The sequence below is a fragment of the Gorilla gorilla genome, chromosome 20 (assembly GCF_029281585.2).
Source record: "Gorilla gorilla gorilla isolate KB3781 chromosome 20, NHGRI_mGorGor1-v2.1_pri, whole genome shotgun sequence".
NCBI lineage: Eukaryota > Metazoa > Chordata > Mammalia > Primates > Hominidae > Gorilla > Gorilla gorilla.
Window position 1 is genome coordinate 55,796,823 of NC_073244.2, and position 18,797 is coordinate 55,815,619.

At 37.8% G+C, this 18,797-nt stretch overlaps 1 protein-coding gene and 1 pseudogene across 4 annotated transcripts in view; one reads left to right on the forward strand and one right to left on the reverse strand.

The window, feature by feature from the left end:
• Positions 1-1,468: 1,468 nt before the first annotated feature.
• The window catches only part of ZNF235 (zinc finger protein 235), a 28,782-nt gene continuing 11,453 nt past the window's right edge, over positions 1,469-18,797 (reverse strand). For 2 of the 4 annotated variants that reach the window (XM_019016222.4, XM_055369677.2), the window contains exons 2-5: positions 18,473-18,535; positions 14,689-14,815; positions 13,903-13,986; positions 1,469-4,321 (exon numbers count right to left, since the gene is read on the reverse strand). In XM_019016222.4, coding sequence (XP_018871767.2) covers positions 2,343-4,321; positions 13,903-13,986; positions 14,689-14,815; positions 18,473-18,487 — 2,205 coding nt within the window. In that variant the 5' untranslated portion in view covers positions 18,488-18,535 and the 3' untranslated portion in view covers positions 1,469-2,342. Of the gene's footprint in view, positions 4,322-13,890; positions 13,987-14,688; positions 14,816-18,472; positions 18,536-18,797 lie in introns of all 4 variants that reach the window. The other 2 variants (XM_004060916.5, XM_055369676.2) reach the window with 1 other exon arrangement.
• Positions 12,186-12,440, forward strand: LOC109024233 (NADH dehydrogenase [ubiquinone] 1 alpha subcomplex subunit 3-like; annotated as a pseudogene).

Below are 18,797 nucleotides of genomic sequence, written 5' to 3' on the forward strand. Positions count from 1 at the left end.
TTCTTACAGAGTACTCCAGCTTTGAAATGCATTTTAAAACTTTTCTCCCTTTCCTCCTCAATCTCAGAATGCGGCCTTATATGTTAAAACTCTTCATCTCTCCCTTTCCCAAGAGGTACTTCATGCACAGTGCTCACTTGTATAATTGTGCTTGCTTAGAAATTCCAAGCACCAATTTTAAAGCAAAACAGACACAGACTAAATAAATCAGCTGCACAATCCTCCCACTTAAGGGCAGTTATGAACAGTTCATCCACCACTCCCGGGCCAAAGTCAAGAAGATGCAAACCGGACCTCCAAATGGGCGACTGCTCAAGATAAACCATCAGAAGAAGACATGCAAGACCTGCACCCGACTGCACCGCTCCCACGTATTTCCCACACCAAGTTTTCCCTCTTAAACTCCCTCACTCAGCCCAAAAAGTTGGAATGGTCTTTTAAGGTATGAGCCTGGCCATTTCCCAATTGCTAACATTTGATTAGTAAAACTGCTTTCCTTTTACTACATTTTGCTTTTCATGTTTTCAGCCTTTGAGTAGCAAGCAGCTGGACTTAAGCCAGTTACACATCCATAACACAGGATTACATGCCATATAATGAGACAAAACAAACAAGATTTAGCTATAAGGGATTTTCATTTATGCATAACTTTGTTTCACTTTTACTTTGGTAAAATTGATGTCACTGTAATTTTTTGAAAAGTTAAAATATCATCCCGACCTTCCATGCCACAGTAAACAATTGTTAGCATATTAATATCCTTCTATTATTTCTATGCATATAATCACATCGTTAGGTGGACATACTTCTATTAATTGGATAATCCCAGGAAGGGTCTAACCTAGTTTTCTCATGAATAATGTCTTCTCTAGTCATTACAGACCTCTGATCATCTTAATGGCTGTATATTATAAGGATATATCAAGACTTACTCAAATATTTTACTTTTTCCTTTTTGAATTCAGGATAAATATCCTTGTGTACAATCTTTCTCGCTTTTGTCACAATCTCCTAAGTGAAATTTCTAGTGCTAGGACTGCCAGGGCAAAGAGTATTTATTGTCCACTAATACCAAGAGGTCTTAAGCATAGAATGCTGTGTTAAGTGGTAATCCATCTAAATCATCACACTGAATACAATTTCAAGGTTGGGCACAGAGGTTCACATCCGTAATCTCAACACTTCAGGAAGCCAAGGTGGGAGGAATGCTTGAGGCCAGGAGTTTGAGACCAACCTGGGCAACACTGCAAGGCTCTATTAAACAAAATAAATAAACAATAAGATACAATTTCAATAAAGACTCAACAGGTTTCTTGCCCTGCCACTTCCTTTTAAGGGGATAAATGTGACAAATTAACATGCCTGAAATCTGCCAAATCTCCTTCTAAAGCGGCCTACATGGAGGAAAGACTACACATAGAAAAGCAACTTGACCTGAACCTGAATGAAAATAATGAAAGGAAACCAATTATTAACAATTCAAGTTTACTAAGAAACTTTTCGTCATCAGTAACTACTTTTAACACTTTCAGAGTTACAGTACAGCTTAGTGTCCAAAAATTCTCATCATGTAAATTGCAGGGTCACATTAGATAAAAACAGTATTGTTCAGTCTATAAACTAATGACACTAAAAATCATACTGTACACAACTGATGATACACTGTACAAAGAACTAAGGCTGAAGGATGGGAGCCATTCATGTCTTTTTTCCAAATTTGTGTTAGTATGGATGGCAGTATTATATACTTTTCAGTACTTACTGAAACTAACGTTATTAAGGCTACTTGCAGGATTCCTTTTGAATATAAATTAATATAAATTTAGAGTAGAAAACAGACTAGAATTTTCAAGTATTTGTCCTAATTATAGGTATTTTCTTCACTTTCTTCAGTAATTGCTGGGCCCTATTATGAGCCAAGCACAATTCTACATGGTAGAGATAGAGTGGTGAAAAACACCTCCTTACATAGAGGTTACATTTTAGTTGACATCAATTTTTTCTGTCAATCATACTTTTGTTAAAGGAAGGCCTCTCTCCTGGGCAGACTCCGACAAGACTTTTCTGCTGTGTTACATCTTGAGAACTGGGACACTTGGCACTCTGATATAAACACTGATCATATTTACAGAACAAAGTTTTCTCGCATCTGTGAAATATGACGTTTGTAAAGAATTCATGTCCTAACCAAGTCTAAAACACAGCATTTGAGAGACTTCTTTCCTGTCAAGATTCTTTGAAGCTTCTAGTTTTAAAGGAACTTTTCACAATCATCGGCATGGACTTCCCAACGGAGACAAAGATGTGAGCTCTAACTGAAGGCTGAACCACACCTCTCATTTCTACAGATTCCCTCCAGTGTGGACTCTCTGATGGTAGACGAGATGTGACCTCTGACTGAAGCCCTTACAACAGACATCACATATGTAAGGCCTCTCTCCAGTGTGGACTCTCTGGTGTGTGTGAAAATGTGAGGCCTGACTGAAGCCCTTCCCACACTGCTGACACGTATAGGGTTTCTCTCCCGTGTGGACCCTCTGATGGGCACTGAGACCAGCACTCCAACTGAATTCTTTCCCACATTCCTCACATTTAAATGGTTTCTCTCCAGTGTGAATTATCTGATGGACTTGAAGATTTGACCTCTGGCTGAAGGCCTTACCACAAGTGTCACATTTATATGGTTTCTCTCCGGTGTGGACTCTCTGATGGGCTTGAAGGTGTGAGGCCTGACTGAATCGCTTCTGACATGCATCGCACTTGAATGGTTTTTCCCCAGTGTGGACGCTCTGATGGGCTTGAAGATTTGAGGCCTGACTGAAACCCTTACCACACTCTTCACATTTGTAGGGTTTCTCTCCGGTGTGGACTCTCTGATGATTGTGAAGATTCAAGCTCCAGTTGAAGCGCTTCCCACACACTTCACATTTGTATGGTTTTTCTCCAGTGTGGACTCTCTGATGTGCTTGAAAGTATGAACTCTGACTGAAGCCTTTCCCACACACGTTGCATCGAAATGGTTTCTCTCCTGTATGGACCCTCTGATGGCTCTGGAAACTTGAGGCTGAACTAAAACCCTTACCACACTCTTCACATTTATATGGTTTTTCTCCTGTGTGGACTCGTTGATGACTATGAAGATTAAAGCTCAAACTAAAGCACTTACCACACTCATCACATTTGTATGGTTTTTCTTCAGTGTGGACTCTCTGATGGGTATGAAGATTTGAGCTACAACTAAAGCGTTTACCACAATCCCCACATTTATATGGTTTCTCTCCAGTGTGAATTCTTTCATGGGCCTGAAGATGTGATCTCTGAGTGAAGCCCTTCCCACACACCTCACATTTATAAGGTTTCTCTCCAGTGTGAACTCTGCAATGAATGTTAAGATCTGTGCTACGACTGAAGCCCTTCCCACAACTGTCACATCTATAGGGCTTCTCTCCTGTGTGAACAGGCAAATGAGCATAAAGATGTGAGCTCTGATTAAAGCTCTTACCACACTCGTGGCATGTATAGGGTTTCTCCCCTGTGTGGACTCTCTGATGAGTTTGCAGATTTGAGCTCTGACTGAAACCTTTACCACATTCATGACACCAATAGCGTTTTTTTCCAGTACAAACACTTTGTTGAACAGGAATACCTGAGCTATAACTGGTGTCCTTCTCATGTGTACTACACGCTGGAGACTTCCTTCCCAAGTGTACCTGCTTATGAAGTTCAAGACTGGAGCTATCATTGAAGGCTTCTTCACATTCATTACCCTGGTAGGTTTTCTGTCCTGTGTGAATACTACGCTGGGTAAGAGGTGATACCTTTAGGGTATCTTTACCACAATCACTATTGCTATGAACTTTATCTCTTTTGTGCACTATATTATCATCATGGTGGTGTGAAATACAACTGAAAATGTCAACATATGGAGCGAATATACATAATTTGTTTTTCATCTGAGTCTGCTTACAACTTCTCTGATAATTCTGTGTCTCATTCAGATATATTTTACTCCAAGAATTCGGAACTTTCCCAGTTGGAAATTCTTGATTTTCAATGATACTGGAATGATCCCCTATGTGATTCACTAGACAGTTGTCATCCACAGAAGCTTGAATAGATTCTCCTGCTCCCACTTGACAGGGGGAATCATGGTGCTTGGGGAACTGAGAGCTCTTTCCTTCAATATTTGTCATGGAGTCTTGACTTCTGGCTAATTTGCTCGCAATGTGTCTCTTGATTTGCCAGCATGAAAGCTCTCCCAGTGAAAAGCACCTTAATCCTGCTTTGTGAAGAGTTGCCATCTCATTTTGATTCCTGTCTCCTGAAAGGATAGAGAGAATAAGGAATAAAGGACCAAGAGACTGACATTAGCAAAGTAGAGAATTAAGATCTAAGCTCTCATTTTCCCCATGGAAACGTCAAAAAAACAACTGGACTGGCTGAAATAAATTTATAGGAGCTCCGAAAAGCAGCTGCAACCAAGAGAACACCAAATTTTTTAAAAAGCCATATTTAAGATAGAAAATTTGAGATCAGCCCAGGGTACGGTTAAGGTATATCTTGGGTCTTTTCTGAGTATGTGTCTTGCTGCCTGTGTGTATTCTCCAGTATACACAACTCCAAAGTGAATGCTTTGTCCAGATGTTTCCAAATTTTACACATAGTTCCTTCGGTATCAGGCTTTAGTTCATGATGGAAACTTTCAGCTTATCTTTACCATCATAGATTTTCTTGGATTTTATTTGCCTCTCAAAACACAGAACTACAGATCTAAGAATAGGACAGGAGGTAGAAACCAGCCAACTGCAGAACAACAAAATGATATCTCAGTAAGTACTTACAAAGGAAAAATTGACTTCTTTGCCTATAAGAATGGTAAATTAAAAGTCACCTCTTCTTTGGCTACAGCAACTGAATCGTAAGTAGCAACTACATAAATCAGGCAAAATATATGCCTCAATTATAGGCTCTCATTATACAACCTGCACATCTAGAAACGTGCTCAAAATAACTGATAGACAAACCCATATTTATAGCTGGAGATTTCAATACCCCTTTCCAACAGCTAGTAAAGCAAGTAGGAAGATATGTGGTGGCACTCATGTAACTGAGTCCGTGCTGTGAAAGGGACAGCTGCCCTGGCCCCTTGGGGGTCAGAAGTCACCATGCCAAGGGCTGTGTGAAAGGTGCTAAGTTCCACTGAGACCCAAGCTCCAGTTTTTGAGAAGCCAAAAGGAGGGAGCACCAGGCTTCCTTCCAACCAGTCGTGCTGGTATCCTCCAAGTTTCTTCCTCCAAGCCGCCTGTGGATATGCCATCCAAAAACCAGTCCAGCCCAGCCAAGATGATGACCTGTCCCCTTGTATGCTGCTCAAAGACTACCAGAACTTTCCCAGAATTGAGAAGGTTGATGACGTTGGGAAAAGACACTTGTCTTTGGAAATGGCCAACCAGGAGAAGCCAAAAATTAAGCCAGAATAGTTGATAAAAAAGGACACGGCAAGCCCTGAGGACACCAGCTCCACAGAGGCTGGAATTATTGACTTGAACATCAAGGCCCACAGTTTTGTTTCGTTTTGTTTTTTTGAAATGGAGTTTTGCTCTGCCACTCAGGCTGGAGTACAGTGGCATGTTCTCGGCTCACTGCAACCCCCGCCTCCTGGGTTAAAGTGATCCTCCCACCTCAGCCTCCCAAAGTGCTGGGATTACAGGCATGAGCCACTGCGCCTGGCCAAGATCTGCAGTTACGAGAAACACAGGCTGACATATTGAAAGGACAAAGCCCACAAATGCTATCTGCTGATAAGCATCAACCAGAGGAAAAAGATGCTCAAAAACCTCCACAAGACCTATTATGACAACTCTGGGAAGACATGCAGGGAACTGGGGACTGAAGACACCTTTCCCCTCTGAATTACCAAACAGCCCACTGACCATGGCTTCTGACTAAGAAGGCTCTGTGAATTCAGGTTTTCCAGAATGCGCAAAAGCTGAAGAAACAAAAAAGGTCTTAGCTGCAGCAGCAGCAGTCAGAAAACAAAACAAAACAAAAACAATAAATTATGTTAAAAATAAAGCAAAACACAACAAAAAACAAGTAGGTAATAAGTGAAGATACAGGCTTGAAGCAATATTATCAACCAAGTTGACTACTTGGCCTTTATAGGATACTCTATCCAATAAGAGCAGAAAATGTTATTTTCAGGTGCACATGGAACATACTCCAAGATAGACCATATTCTAGGCCATAAAACAAGTTCTAACAGATGCAAAGGAGTCAAGTCATACAAAGGGTATTCTAACCACAACTGATTTAAATCAGAAATTATGAACAGAAACATCTCTGCAAAATCTTCAAATATTCAGAGAATAAATAACATACTTCTAAATAAATTGTGGATCAAAAATAATTCAAAACAGACTTTATAAATTGAGTGAAAATTAAAAACCAACATATCAAAATTTCTACTTAGAGCAAAATTTATAAAGCAGAAATGTGTCAAAGAAACTAAAAACACAAGAACAAATTAAACACAAAGTAAGCATAAATAGAAAATAAGAAAACAGAAATAGCTAGTTCTTTAGAAAGAACAATAAAACTAATAAACTCTAGCATGCATGATAAAAACAGAAAGAAGATACAAATTACAAATATCAGGATGAGAGGTGACATCACTATAGATCCTGTATATATTATTAAAAGGATAAGGGACTTATGAACTTTATGGCAATAAATGCAACAATGTAGATGAACTGGACAAATTTCTTGAAAGACACAAAATAAGTTTAATCAAGAACATACAGATAATCTGAATAGCCCTTATCTACCAAAGAAACAGAATTCATACTTACAAACATTTCCACAAACAAAAGTTCAGGCTTATAGGGCTTCATCCATGAATTTTACCAAACATATAAGGAAGAAACAATACCAATGCTAGACAAACTCTTCCAGAAAAATGAAAAGGGGTAAATACTTCTCAACACATTTTAGGAACCCAGCATTATTCTAACACCAAAATAAGACAATGATATTCCAAGAAAAGGCAACTACAGACTAATATTCCTAATGAACATATTTATAAAATTCTTAACAAAATGTGATCAAATAAAATCTAACAGTGTATAAAAAGGATAAATCAAGACAAAGTAGTGATTATCTCAAGAATGCAAGGCTAATTTAGTACTCTAAAATTAGACCTAAATGCTTCCCTCAGAAAATCAGGAACAAGGCAAGTATATCCACTCTCCCCATCTTTATTCAACATTACTGAAGTTCTAGTCAGTGCAGTAAGACAGGAAAAAAACAACATAAAAGAAATAAAGATCATAAAGGAAAAAATGAGCCAGATAAATAATTTGAAATACTGATTTTAAGGAAGCTCAATGAGATACAAAAGAAATTTGAAAAGCAATACAAAAATCAATTCAGGATATGAATGAGAAATTTACCAAAGAGAAAGAGATAGATATCTTTTTTTAAAAAGCCAAACAAATAAAAACTTCTGGAAATGAAAAAATCATTGAAGAAATTACAAAATACAGTTGAAAGCTTTTACAATAGACTAGACACGCAGAAGAAAGAATGTCAGTACTTCAAGACAGGTCTTTTGAATTAATCTAGTCAGACGAAAGTAAAGAAGAAAGAATAAGGAAGAAAAAATAAAGCTTCTAAGAAGTATGAAACTACATAAAGCAACCAAACCTATGAATCATAGGTATTCCTGAGGGAGAAGAAAAAGTAAAAAGTTTGGAAACCTAGTTAAGGAAATAATTGAGGAAAACTTCGTTAATCTAGCAAGAGCTTTAGATATCCAGATAAAAGAGATCTAATGAACTCCAGGAAAATACATTGCAAGATGGAACTCACCACAGCATACAGTCATCAGACTAAGGTTTATATGAAGGATAAAATCCTAAAATCGGCAAGAGAAAAGTGTTTAGTCACCTATAAAGGAAGCTCCATCACACAATTCAACTTGTAGAAACCTTACAAGCCAGAAGAGATTGGATTCTATTTTCAAGTTGCTTCAAAAAACAAAAAAATTTGTATCCTACTAGAATAAGCTCTATAAATGAAGGAAAAATAAGCCTTCCCCAAATAAACAAACACTTAGGGAGTTTGTCACCACTAGACCAGGTCTACAGGGAATGCTCAAGTGAGTTCTAACCATGAAAACAAAAGGTTGATACTTGCCATGATAAAAGACACAAAAGTATAAAACTTGCAGGCCTTATAAAATAATTACACAAAGAAAGAAGATAAGTCAAATGGCAACATAACTCATCTTACTGATAAAGACACAGACTGAAGGTAAAGCAGTAGAAAAAGATATTCCATGCAAATGGAAACCAGAAACGAGCAGGAGTAGCTATTTTTATATCAGATAAAAAAAGACTTTAAATCAACAGCAGTAAAAAAACACAAAGTCATTACATAATGATAAAGTGATCAATAAACAAATAAGATATAACAATCCTAAGTATATACACACCAAACATCAGGGCACCCAAATTCATAAAACAAATATTATTAGACCTAAAAAAATACACAGCAATACAATAACAGTGGGGGACCTCAACACCCCACAGACACCACTAGATAGACTGAGACAGAAAATCAATAAAGAAACACTGGACTTAAATTAAATTTTAGGTCAAATGGAGCTAACAGACATTTACAGAACATTCTATCCAACGGCAGAATATACACTCTTCTGATTAGTGCATGGAGCATTCTCCAAGATAGAACATATGTTAGGTCACAAAAAAAGTCTCAATACATTTTTAAAAACCAAAATCACACCAAGTATCTTCTCATACCTCAGCAGAATAAAACTAGAAATCAATTCCAAGAAGAACTCTAGAAACTATACAAATACATGAAAATTAAACATGATCCTAAACAATCTTTGGGTTAATGACAAAATTAAGACAAATTTTAAAATTTCTTGAAATGAATGAAAACGAAAATACAATATACCAAAACCTCTGGGATAAAGCAAAAGCAGTGCTAAGAGGGAAGTTTATAGTGTTAAATGTCTACACTAAAAAAAAAAAAAAGATAAAAAATTAACAACCTGTGTCTCACCTCCAGGAACTAGAAAAACAGGAAAAATCCAAACCCAAAGTCAGCAGAAGAAAGATATAACAAAGACCACAGCAGAACTAAATAAAATAGAGAACCATGGAACCATACAAAGGATCAATGAAATGAAAAGCTCGTTTTTATCTTTGAAAAGATAAAATTGATAGACTGCCAGTAAGACTAGCCAAGAAAAGAGAAGATCCAAATAAACATAATCAGAAATGAATGAGACATTACAACTAATACCATAGAAATAAAAAACATGATCAGACACTATTATGAACAACACACTTGAAAACTAGAAATTCTAGAGAAAATGAATTCCTGGAAACATACAACCTCCCAAGATTGAGCCAGGAGGAAACAGAAATCCTGAACAGACCAGTAATGAGCAGTGAGATTGAATCAGCAATGCAAAACCTCCCAAGAACAAAAAAGCCCAGGACCAGACAAAGGTACACTGGAATTCCACAAAAGGTACAAAGAACTGGTACCAATTCTACTAAAACTCTTCCAAAAAATCTAAGAGGAGAGAATCCTCCCTAACTCATTCTACAAAGCCAGTCTTGCTCTGATACCAAAGTCAGATAAAGACACAACAAAAAAAGAAAACTACAGAGCAATATCCCTGATGAATGTAGATGCAAAAACCCTTCAAAAACAAACACAAATCCCACCACAAAACCCCCCAAACCAAATCTAATAGCACATCAAAAAGATAAGCCACCATGATCGCGCGGGTTTTATTCCAAGGATGCAAGAATGGTTCAACATACACAAACCAATAAATGTGATTCAGCCTATAAACAGAATTAAAAAACAAAAACCACATGATCATCTCAACAGATATATAAAAACCATTTGACAAAATTCAGCATCCTCTCATGATAAAAACCTTTGACAAACTAGGCACAGAAGAAACATATTTCAAAATAATAAAAGCCATATATGACAACCCATAGGTAACATACTGAATGGGGAAAAGCTGAAAGCATTCCCCCTAAGAACTGGAATAAAACAAGGATTGCCCACTTTCACCACTCCTATTTCACATACCACTGGAAGTCCTAGCCAAAGTAATCAGGCAAGAGAAAGACAGAAAACCAATCTAAATTGGAAAAAAGAGTAAGTCATTTAATATCTCTGTTTTCTGACAATCTGATCTTATACCTATAAATCCCTGAAGACTCCTCCAAAAGAATCCTAGATTTGACAAATGACTTCAATAAAGTTTCAGGATTAAAAAAAATCAATATACAAAAGTCAGTAGCATTTCTATACGACAATAATGATCAGGCTAAAAACCAAATCAAGAACACAATCCAATTTATAGTATCTACAAAAAAATTAAAATACCTAGGAATGTATTTAACCAAGGAAGGGAAAGATCTAACCAAGGAAAATTATGAAACAATAATGAAAGAAGTTGCAGATGACATAAAAAAAATGGAAAAACATCCCATGCTCATGGATCAGCAGAATCAATATTGTTAAAAAGACCATACTGCCCAAAGCAATCTACAAATTCAATGCAATGGCTATCTAAATACTAATGTCATTTTTTACAGAATGAGGAAAAACAATTCTAAAATTCATATGGAACCAAAAAAGAGCCTGAATAGACAAAGCAATCCTAAGCAAATAACAAAGCTGGAGGCATTACATTACTTGACTTCAAATTACACTACATGGCTATAGTAACCAAAACAGCATCGTACTGATATAAAAACAGATACACAGATCAATGGAATAGAAAAGAGAACCCAGAAATAAGTCACATACCTACAGCCAACTGATCTTTGATAAAGTCGAAAAAATATACACTGGGGAAAGGACATCCTATTGAATACATGGTGCTATTTAATCCATCTTGAGTTCATTACCTGAGATCTCCTGAGATCCATAACAGATTCTAATAATAGCCATTCTGGCTGGTATAAGATGATATCTCACCATTGTTTTAATTTGCATTTCTAGAAATCACTGGTGATTTCCACCACAGGAGGCAACCTGAAAAAGCTCCAAGTGGTCAAAGTAGAAACAACTTGGTAACAAAATAAACAATACAATACTGGATTATAACATGAAATATAAATAAATACATATGAGCCCATACTGATTATAAAATGGATATTAAGTGACAATAAGGAGTTACTGTTGTAGATAGACACCGATAAATCTATGGGTGATATGACATCCTCCAGCAAAAAATAAAAGGGAAAGATAAAACAGGAACAGCAGAAAGTTGATAACTGCTAAGACAGTATAGATATACAGAGTCTATGGCATTATTTACTTTCCTATGTTTTTTAAGTTTTCAAAATAAAAAGTTTAAAGTCATAGAAAGGAAAACAAATAGGTCATCCAAATTATGAGTATGCTGGGGGAAGGGTGGAGAAGCAGAAATTATCCATTTAAACTATCAGTCAATTTTCATTAACAGAAAAAGATGTAAAATGAATGTTAAAACTGAACTGAATGGTGGGATTACAAATGGCATCCTACTAAGTCATTTTTATCACATATCTCCCTCAGTTTGGTGGATTAGATGATATCTTAACAAAGGACATAAGCAATTTTAGAATTAATCAATTTTCTATGTTTTATACATTTTTGAAGTATATGGACCTAACAAATATATACATGTAGACTATGATTATACAGAACACTCCACCCAATAACAGCAGAATACACATTTTTCTGAAGTACATACAGAACATTTTCTAGGATACACCATATGTTAAACTACAAAAAAGCCTTAATAAATATAAAAAGATTAAAATCACACAAAGTATCTCTGCTGATCAAAATGAAATGAAACTAGCAATGAATAGCAGAATAAAACCTGAAAATTCCATAAATATGTGAAAATTAAACAATACACATACAACCAATAGATCAAAGAAGAAATCACAGGGGAAACCAGAAAATATCTTGGGATAAATGAAAACAAATCCACTGCAAAAACAGTGCTAAGGGGGAAATCTATAGCTATAAATGCTTACAATGAAAAGGAAAAAGGTCTCAAATCAACATCACAACCTTACACCTTAAGGAAATGAAAAAAATAACAAGCCATCGCCATTACCAAGACCAAGATGGCTGCAAGACTTGCTGCCTTCTTCAAGAATGCCTGGGCCAAGCAGCCAGTGCTGGCTGTGTCCTTCACCATTGCAGGCCATGCTATAATTCTGCCCCCACTCAGCCGCTACATCAAGTACGCCATCATGATCAACCAGGCCACACCCTACAATTACCCAATGCCTGTCTGAGATGATGGGAGCATGCCTTACGTGTCCAGCCACCCCCAGGACTCCTAGGGCCCAACCCTGGAGTGGCTGAAGAAACTGTGAGCATCTCCACTGACAGGGAGGAGGACCCTCCCCAGTGGCTCCCAATAAAAATGTGAAAACCAAAAAACAAAACCAAATTAAACCCAATATTGACAGAAGAAAGGAATCTAACCTTTTTTTTTTTGAGACAGAGTTTCGCTTTTGTTGCCCAGGCTGGAGTGCAATGGTGCGATTTCAGCTCACTGCAACCTCTGCCTCCTGGGTTCAAGCGATTCTCCTGCCTCAGCCTCCCGAGTAGCTGGGATTACAGGCATGTGCCACCACACCCGGCTAATTTTGTATTTTTAGTAGAGACAGGGTTTCTCCATGTTGCTCAGGCTGGTCTCGAACTCCCGACCTCAGGTGATCCGCCCACCTTGTCCTCCCAAAGTGCTGGGATTACAGGCATGAGCCACCGCGCCCAGCTGGAAGATGGTATTTTAAGAAAGCCTCTCATGAAATGATTTCTGAGCAGAAGCATGAATGAAATAAGGAAGAGGGGCTGGGCGCAGTGGCTCACATCTATATTCCCAGCATTTTGGGGAGGCTGAGGTGGGCAGATTGCTTGAGTCCAGGAGTTCAAGAGCAGCCTGGGCAACATGGGGAAACCTCGTCTGTACAAAAAATATAAAAATTAGCTGGGTGTGGTGGTGCACACCTGTAGTTCCAGCTACTCAGAAGGCTGAGGTGGGAGGATCGCTTGAGCACAGGAGGTGGAGATTGCAGTGAGCTGAGACTGTGTCATTGTACTCCAGCCTGGGCAACAGAGTGAGACCCTATCTCAATCAATCAATCAATCAGAAAGAAGACAAAGGTTTAAGAAAAAACAGCATTCCAGCCAGAGAATAGAAAGTAAAAGGCTGTGATGCAGATGTCATATTTGAGGAACAAGTGAGGGTGGCAGAGACAAAGGGAGGGGGAAAAACAGAATGGTAAAGCTAGGTGAATAGGCAAACATTATACAGCCTTACAAGCTCCTTAAATACACTGGATTTTACTCATGAAATGGGAAGCCAGTGGAGGATCTGAAGCAGACAGTGACATGATGTGACAGATGTTTTCATTCTTTTTTTTTTCTGAGACAGAGTCTCGCTCTATCACCCAGGTTGCAGTGCAGTAGCAGATCTCAGCTCACTGCAACCCACGCCTCCCAGGTTCAAGCAATCCCCCCATCTCAGCCTCCTGAGTAGCTGGGACTACAGGCACACCTACATCTAGCTAATTTTTTAATATTTTATAGAGACAGGGTTTTGCTATGTTAAAGACCCCAGGCTGGTCTTCAACTCCTGACCTCAAGTGATCCACCTGCCAGGCCTCCCAAAGTGCTGGGATTAGAGGCTTGAGCCATCGCGCCCAGCCATGACGGATGTTTTTTAAAAAAGTCTCTCAGGTAGCTGGGTGGAGAAGAAATTATCCTGAATAAAGGAAAAATAACAGCTGTTAACTACGATTCCGGCTGCACAGTACTCACCTGAATGCTTACCTCTTTGGGTTTGAAGCTCCTTCATCCAAAGCTTTTCTTCCCTCTCCAACTGGGATATCACATCTGGTTTGAAGGACTGATGTCCTATAAAAAGATAGTATTTAAGTGAAAATGTTAAAGGCAAAGAGTACTGAAAAAATCTGGTTCCAATCACATGATGTAAGTCTCCTCCCTGCCCCAGCATGCAATGTTTAGGGAACATTTTTTTTTATCATGACACATTATAAGAAATACATTTACTATCACTGGAAATACATTACCCTGTGTAAACTATTGAAATAAAAGATTAAAGGACCTATTTCTAATCAATATCTGTTTTCATCACATCCCTTACGGCAAGCAGCAGCAGTTATTGCCACAATGTGCACCATTCTGGCTAAGGGGCTCTGATATTGTTACTCTATTTTATTACAAAAATGCTTATGTAACTTACTAATTTACTGACCCACCAATGGATCATAACCCACAAGTTTAAAAAAGATATACGAAATAAGGAATCAGGAGGAGCCAAGCTCAACTGTTCTTTTATAGTTCATGTCTAACAGAAAATCATCTGTCTTGGAACAAAGGTCACAAACATCTTGTCTCTATGCTCTAAAGAGATAGAAAAACTCTAGTCTCTGAGCAGTCCCAAAGCCTTGAACAAGGGGACAGAGGCCAGGGATGCCACTAAACATCCCAAAATACACAGGATAGCCTGATACAACACAGAATTATCTGGCCCAAAACATCAATGGCATGGAGGTTGAGAAACCCTGCTGAATTACAGAGGGTGCCTGTCCTTACCCACTGAAACCAGGTTCCTGAAGTTCTCCAGCATCACATCTCGGTACAGTTTCCTCTGGGCAGAGTCCAGCAGCCCCAGCTCCTCCTCAGTGAAGGCCACAGCCACATCCTTGAATGTCACTGCCTCCTAGAACATCAAGCACATGTAACCTCAATCTCACACCCAATGGCCACTGGCACCTAAGCAACTCTTTCTGTAGAGTTACTATTCTTCCCCTTCCACAATCACACCAAAAATGCTAGGGGGAAGAAGGAAAACACCTTGTACATGTAACGTGGTGCCCTTTATATAGTTAAATTCCTAGAACTGTCATTGTTAAATCATGGCATACACACATTTTACCATTTGACTGATAGCACCAAATTTGATAAGAAATTTTGCATTAATTTCTTCCCAACAGTGTTTGATAGTACCTATCTTTTCTCATTGGATAGTGCCACTATTTTGTCAATCCAACAGGCCTTCATAAAGCTCTGGGACAAGTACGCAGTTCACTCTCTGGGTTCTCAGGAACATGCTGTCTTGGTCAACTGCAGCAGCATTTAGGGTCAAGGTTAAGAGTACAGGCTCTGGAGTTTGACTGCCTTAGTTCACATTCCAAGGGTCTATCCATTGCTAGTTTTGTGACGCTGGTCACAAAACCTCAATTTCCACATCTGTATAAGAGGACCTATATCATAGGGTCCTTGAAGGGATTAAATGAGTGAATACATATGAGAACTTAGGACAGTGTGTGACATACAGTAAGTACTCAATAAATGTTGATCATTAACTCTTATTATCATCACCATCATCTATTTCATCCCATTCATGGCTGCATGATAGTCCACAAACATGATCTACAATATATTTAACCATTCTAAATAATGCACATTCGATCATTTTAAATTTAAAAACGACAATGCCACAAGAAAACATATTTTTACATAGATCTCAGCCAGCTCGTATGGTTATTTCCTTAAGATAAGTTCCAGCTGGGGGCAATGGCTCACTTCTGTAATCCTAGCACTTTGAGAGGTCGAGGCGGGCGGATCACTTGAGGTCAGGAGTTCAAGACCAACCCGACAAACATGGTGAAACCCTGTCTCTACTAAAAATACAAAAGTTAGTTGGGCATGATGGCACACATCTGTAATCCCAGCTACTCAGGGGGCTGAGGCAGGAGAATCACTTGAACCCGGCAGGCGGAGGTTGCAGTGAGCCAAGATCATGTCACTGCACTCCAGCCTGAATGACACAGCGAGACTCCGTCTCAAAAAAAAAAAAAAAAAAAGGTAAGTTCCAAGAAGTGGTAATTACATTGTAAAAAAATATATATACCTTTGTTTTGCTGGTATAACGTTAATTTTCTCAATTAACTCTTCCTGTAAGAGATTATAAGTATTCCCGATTCTCCATACTCTGGCCAAAACTGGACATTATATTATTTTTTTTAAATCTTGAATAATCTGGTGAGTGATATAAACAGCTATTTAATTTTTTTAAAGATGATCTGAAATTACTTTTCTTCACATATTGCCTTTGCTTAATCCTATTGGGATTTTTCATGTGTCAGTAACATTACTATTAAGAATATTAAGTCATTTTCTAGAATATATAAATTCCTACCCCCGCATCTGTTTCCTATTTGTCTCATAAAGTTTGTATATGGTGTTTTTCTGTATGGAAATTAACATTTTTTATCTGAAGACACTGCACATCCCTGCATTTGTTTTGGCTGGAGTTCTGAACATCTATGTACTAAACAACTCGATGACACATGTGGCAAAGAGCCATGCACTGAGAAAGGGAATCTGGTGAAGAGCAATGTGATTTCTGGAGCCCTTCATCCACCAGGACATGCCAGGGACACATACATGTGTAGCATAACCTCAAGTCCCTGAATAGTCTTTTTTTTTTTTCTTTTTTGAGACAGTCTCACTCTGTCACCCAGGCTGGAGTGTAGTGGTGTGATCTTGGCTCACTGCAACTTCTGCCTCCCAGGTTCAAGCAATTTTCCTGCCTCATCTACATGAGTAGCTGGGCTTACAGGTGTGCGCCACCACGCCCAGCTAATTTTTGTATTTTTGGTAGAGACAGGCTTTCACCATGTTGGCCAGGCTGATCTCGAACTCCTGACCTCAAGTGATCCACCTCAGCCCCAAAGTGCTGGGATTACAGGTGAGCCACTGTGCCTGGCCTTCGCCCAAATGGAACACCTGAAACTTCTGGCTTAGGCACTGGAAGCTTTAACATCAGCTGGTCATTGAGTGGACTTCAATAAGTGTCTAAAGGTTCACACCTGTCTCTTTATGTTTAAAATACAGATAAGGCTATCTACATCTTCACAAAGCTGTTCCATGGTGCAAATTCCTGGCGAATCTCCTAGTGCTATAAGACTTTTAAACTAAGTATGTCCATCTTTAAAATATAATAACATGTTAATGAATAAAACATACTTAACTATAATACAAGGTTTTACTTAGAATTAAAGAAAGAAATCTAGCTCGTTTGAAACTAAAATTACTTTCTCTGAGTTTGGCATCAGTCAGATGCTACTGCACTAAGCTATACTTTATTCTCTCCATAAAATGAGGTGCTGTGTATGAGAAAATGAGTCTAAAACTTTAAAGATTAAAAAAATGGTAGAATTCTCAGAATCCTTATTTGGGAAGAGAAGTTACATGGGGAAAAACTGCTATTGTCAATGTCCTTAAAATGGCAAAATTCATAGATTACATAAACATGGAGAATGAGGAAAAATAAAATCAAGTAAATGATGGAAAATGATGTGATCATTTAAAAAGCAGGTGATATAAAACTAAATTTAAAAAAGTCGAAATTGTACCTAAAGTATGATTATATATGTGAGTGCAAATGAAAAGGAATGTGGGAAATGATTTGTAAACATATTTGTAATGTGAGAGTTGTTTTCCATTTAAAAAATATATCTGTTAGGCCACGGCAGGAGGATCTCTTGAGCCCAGCAGTTCAAGACCAGCCTGGGAAACACAGGAACACCCCATCTCTACTAAAAATAATTAGCTGGTTGTGCTGGTGTGTGCCCGTGGTCCCAGCTGCTCAAGAGGCTAAGGTGGGAGGATCTCTTGAGCCCAGGAGGCCCAGGCTGCAGTGAGCCACAGCACTCCAGCCTGGGAAACAGGGTGAGTCTCTGTCTCTAAATATATATAGAGATTTATATTTACATATATATATAAAAATATATACTTATATATGAGTAAATATATACTTATATGTATTTGTATGTATTTATATATACATATTTGTATATAAATATATACATATATATTTATAAACATATGTATATATTTGTATATATAATACGTATATATAAATATACGTATATATTTGTATATACATATATACGTATATTTATATATACGTATATTTGTATATAAATATATACGTATATTTGTATATAAATATATACGTATATTTGTATATAAATATATACGTATATTTGTATATAAATATATACGTATATTTGTATATAAATATATACGTATATTTGTATATAAATATATACGTATATTTGTATATAAATATAAAATATATAAGTATATATAAATATATAATTATATAGAAATATATTTTAGAAATTAACAGATATATATATCTGTTAATTTTTATACTATTATATTGAAATAAAAGGCAACAACCTGGCATGTAACAACCTTCCAAGTGCCTTTCGTTCCCTTTTACTCTTCCCAAATAGGAAAAATGTGTCCAATCTTTGTGAAATGAGATGTCATTTTAAGAAACACAAAGGCAAACCAAACTTACCTGGAACTTGGTCATTTTTCCCCTCCTCCTTCTGGGAAAAGGCAGAGTTCTGGGGGAGCGAACCTGAGGGAGGGAAAGGCATCATGAGATAGGTTAGGGATGGCATTAGTCACCATGGCACTTTTATGTGACACTTCAGAGAAAGGTCCCCCTGTCTCTAGGCAGACACAGTTGCAAACGGCTTAGTGAGGAGAACGGGAGCTAGCTCCCAGCTACCCCTCGGCCCCCTCAACCAGTTGCTTTTGTTCATGAACATTTCATATTAACAGACCTAAATCAAATACAGCTCTCTGTGTACTCCTTCTGAACTTTAGTTTCCAAGGAA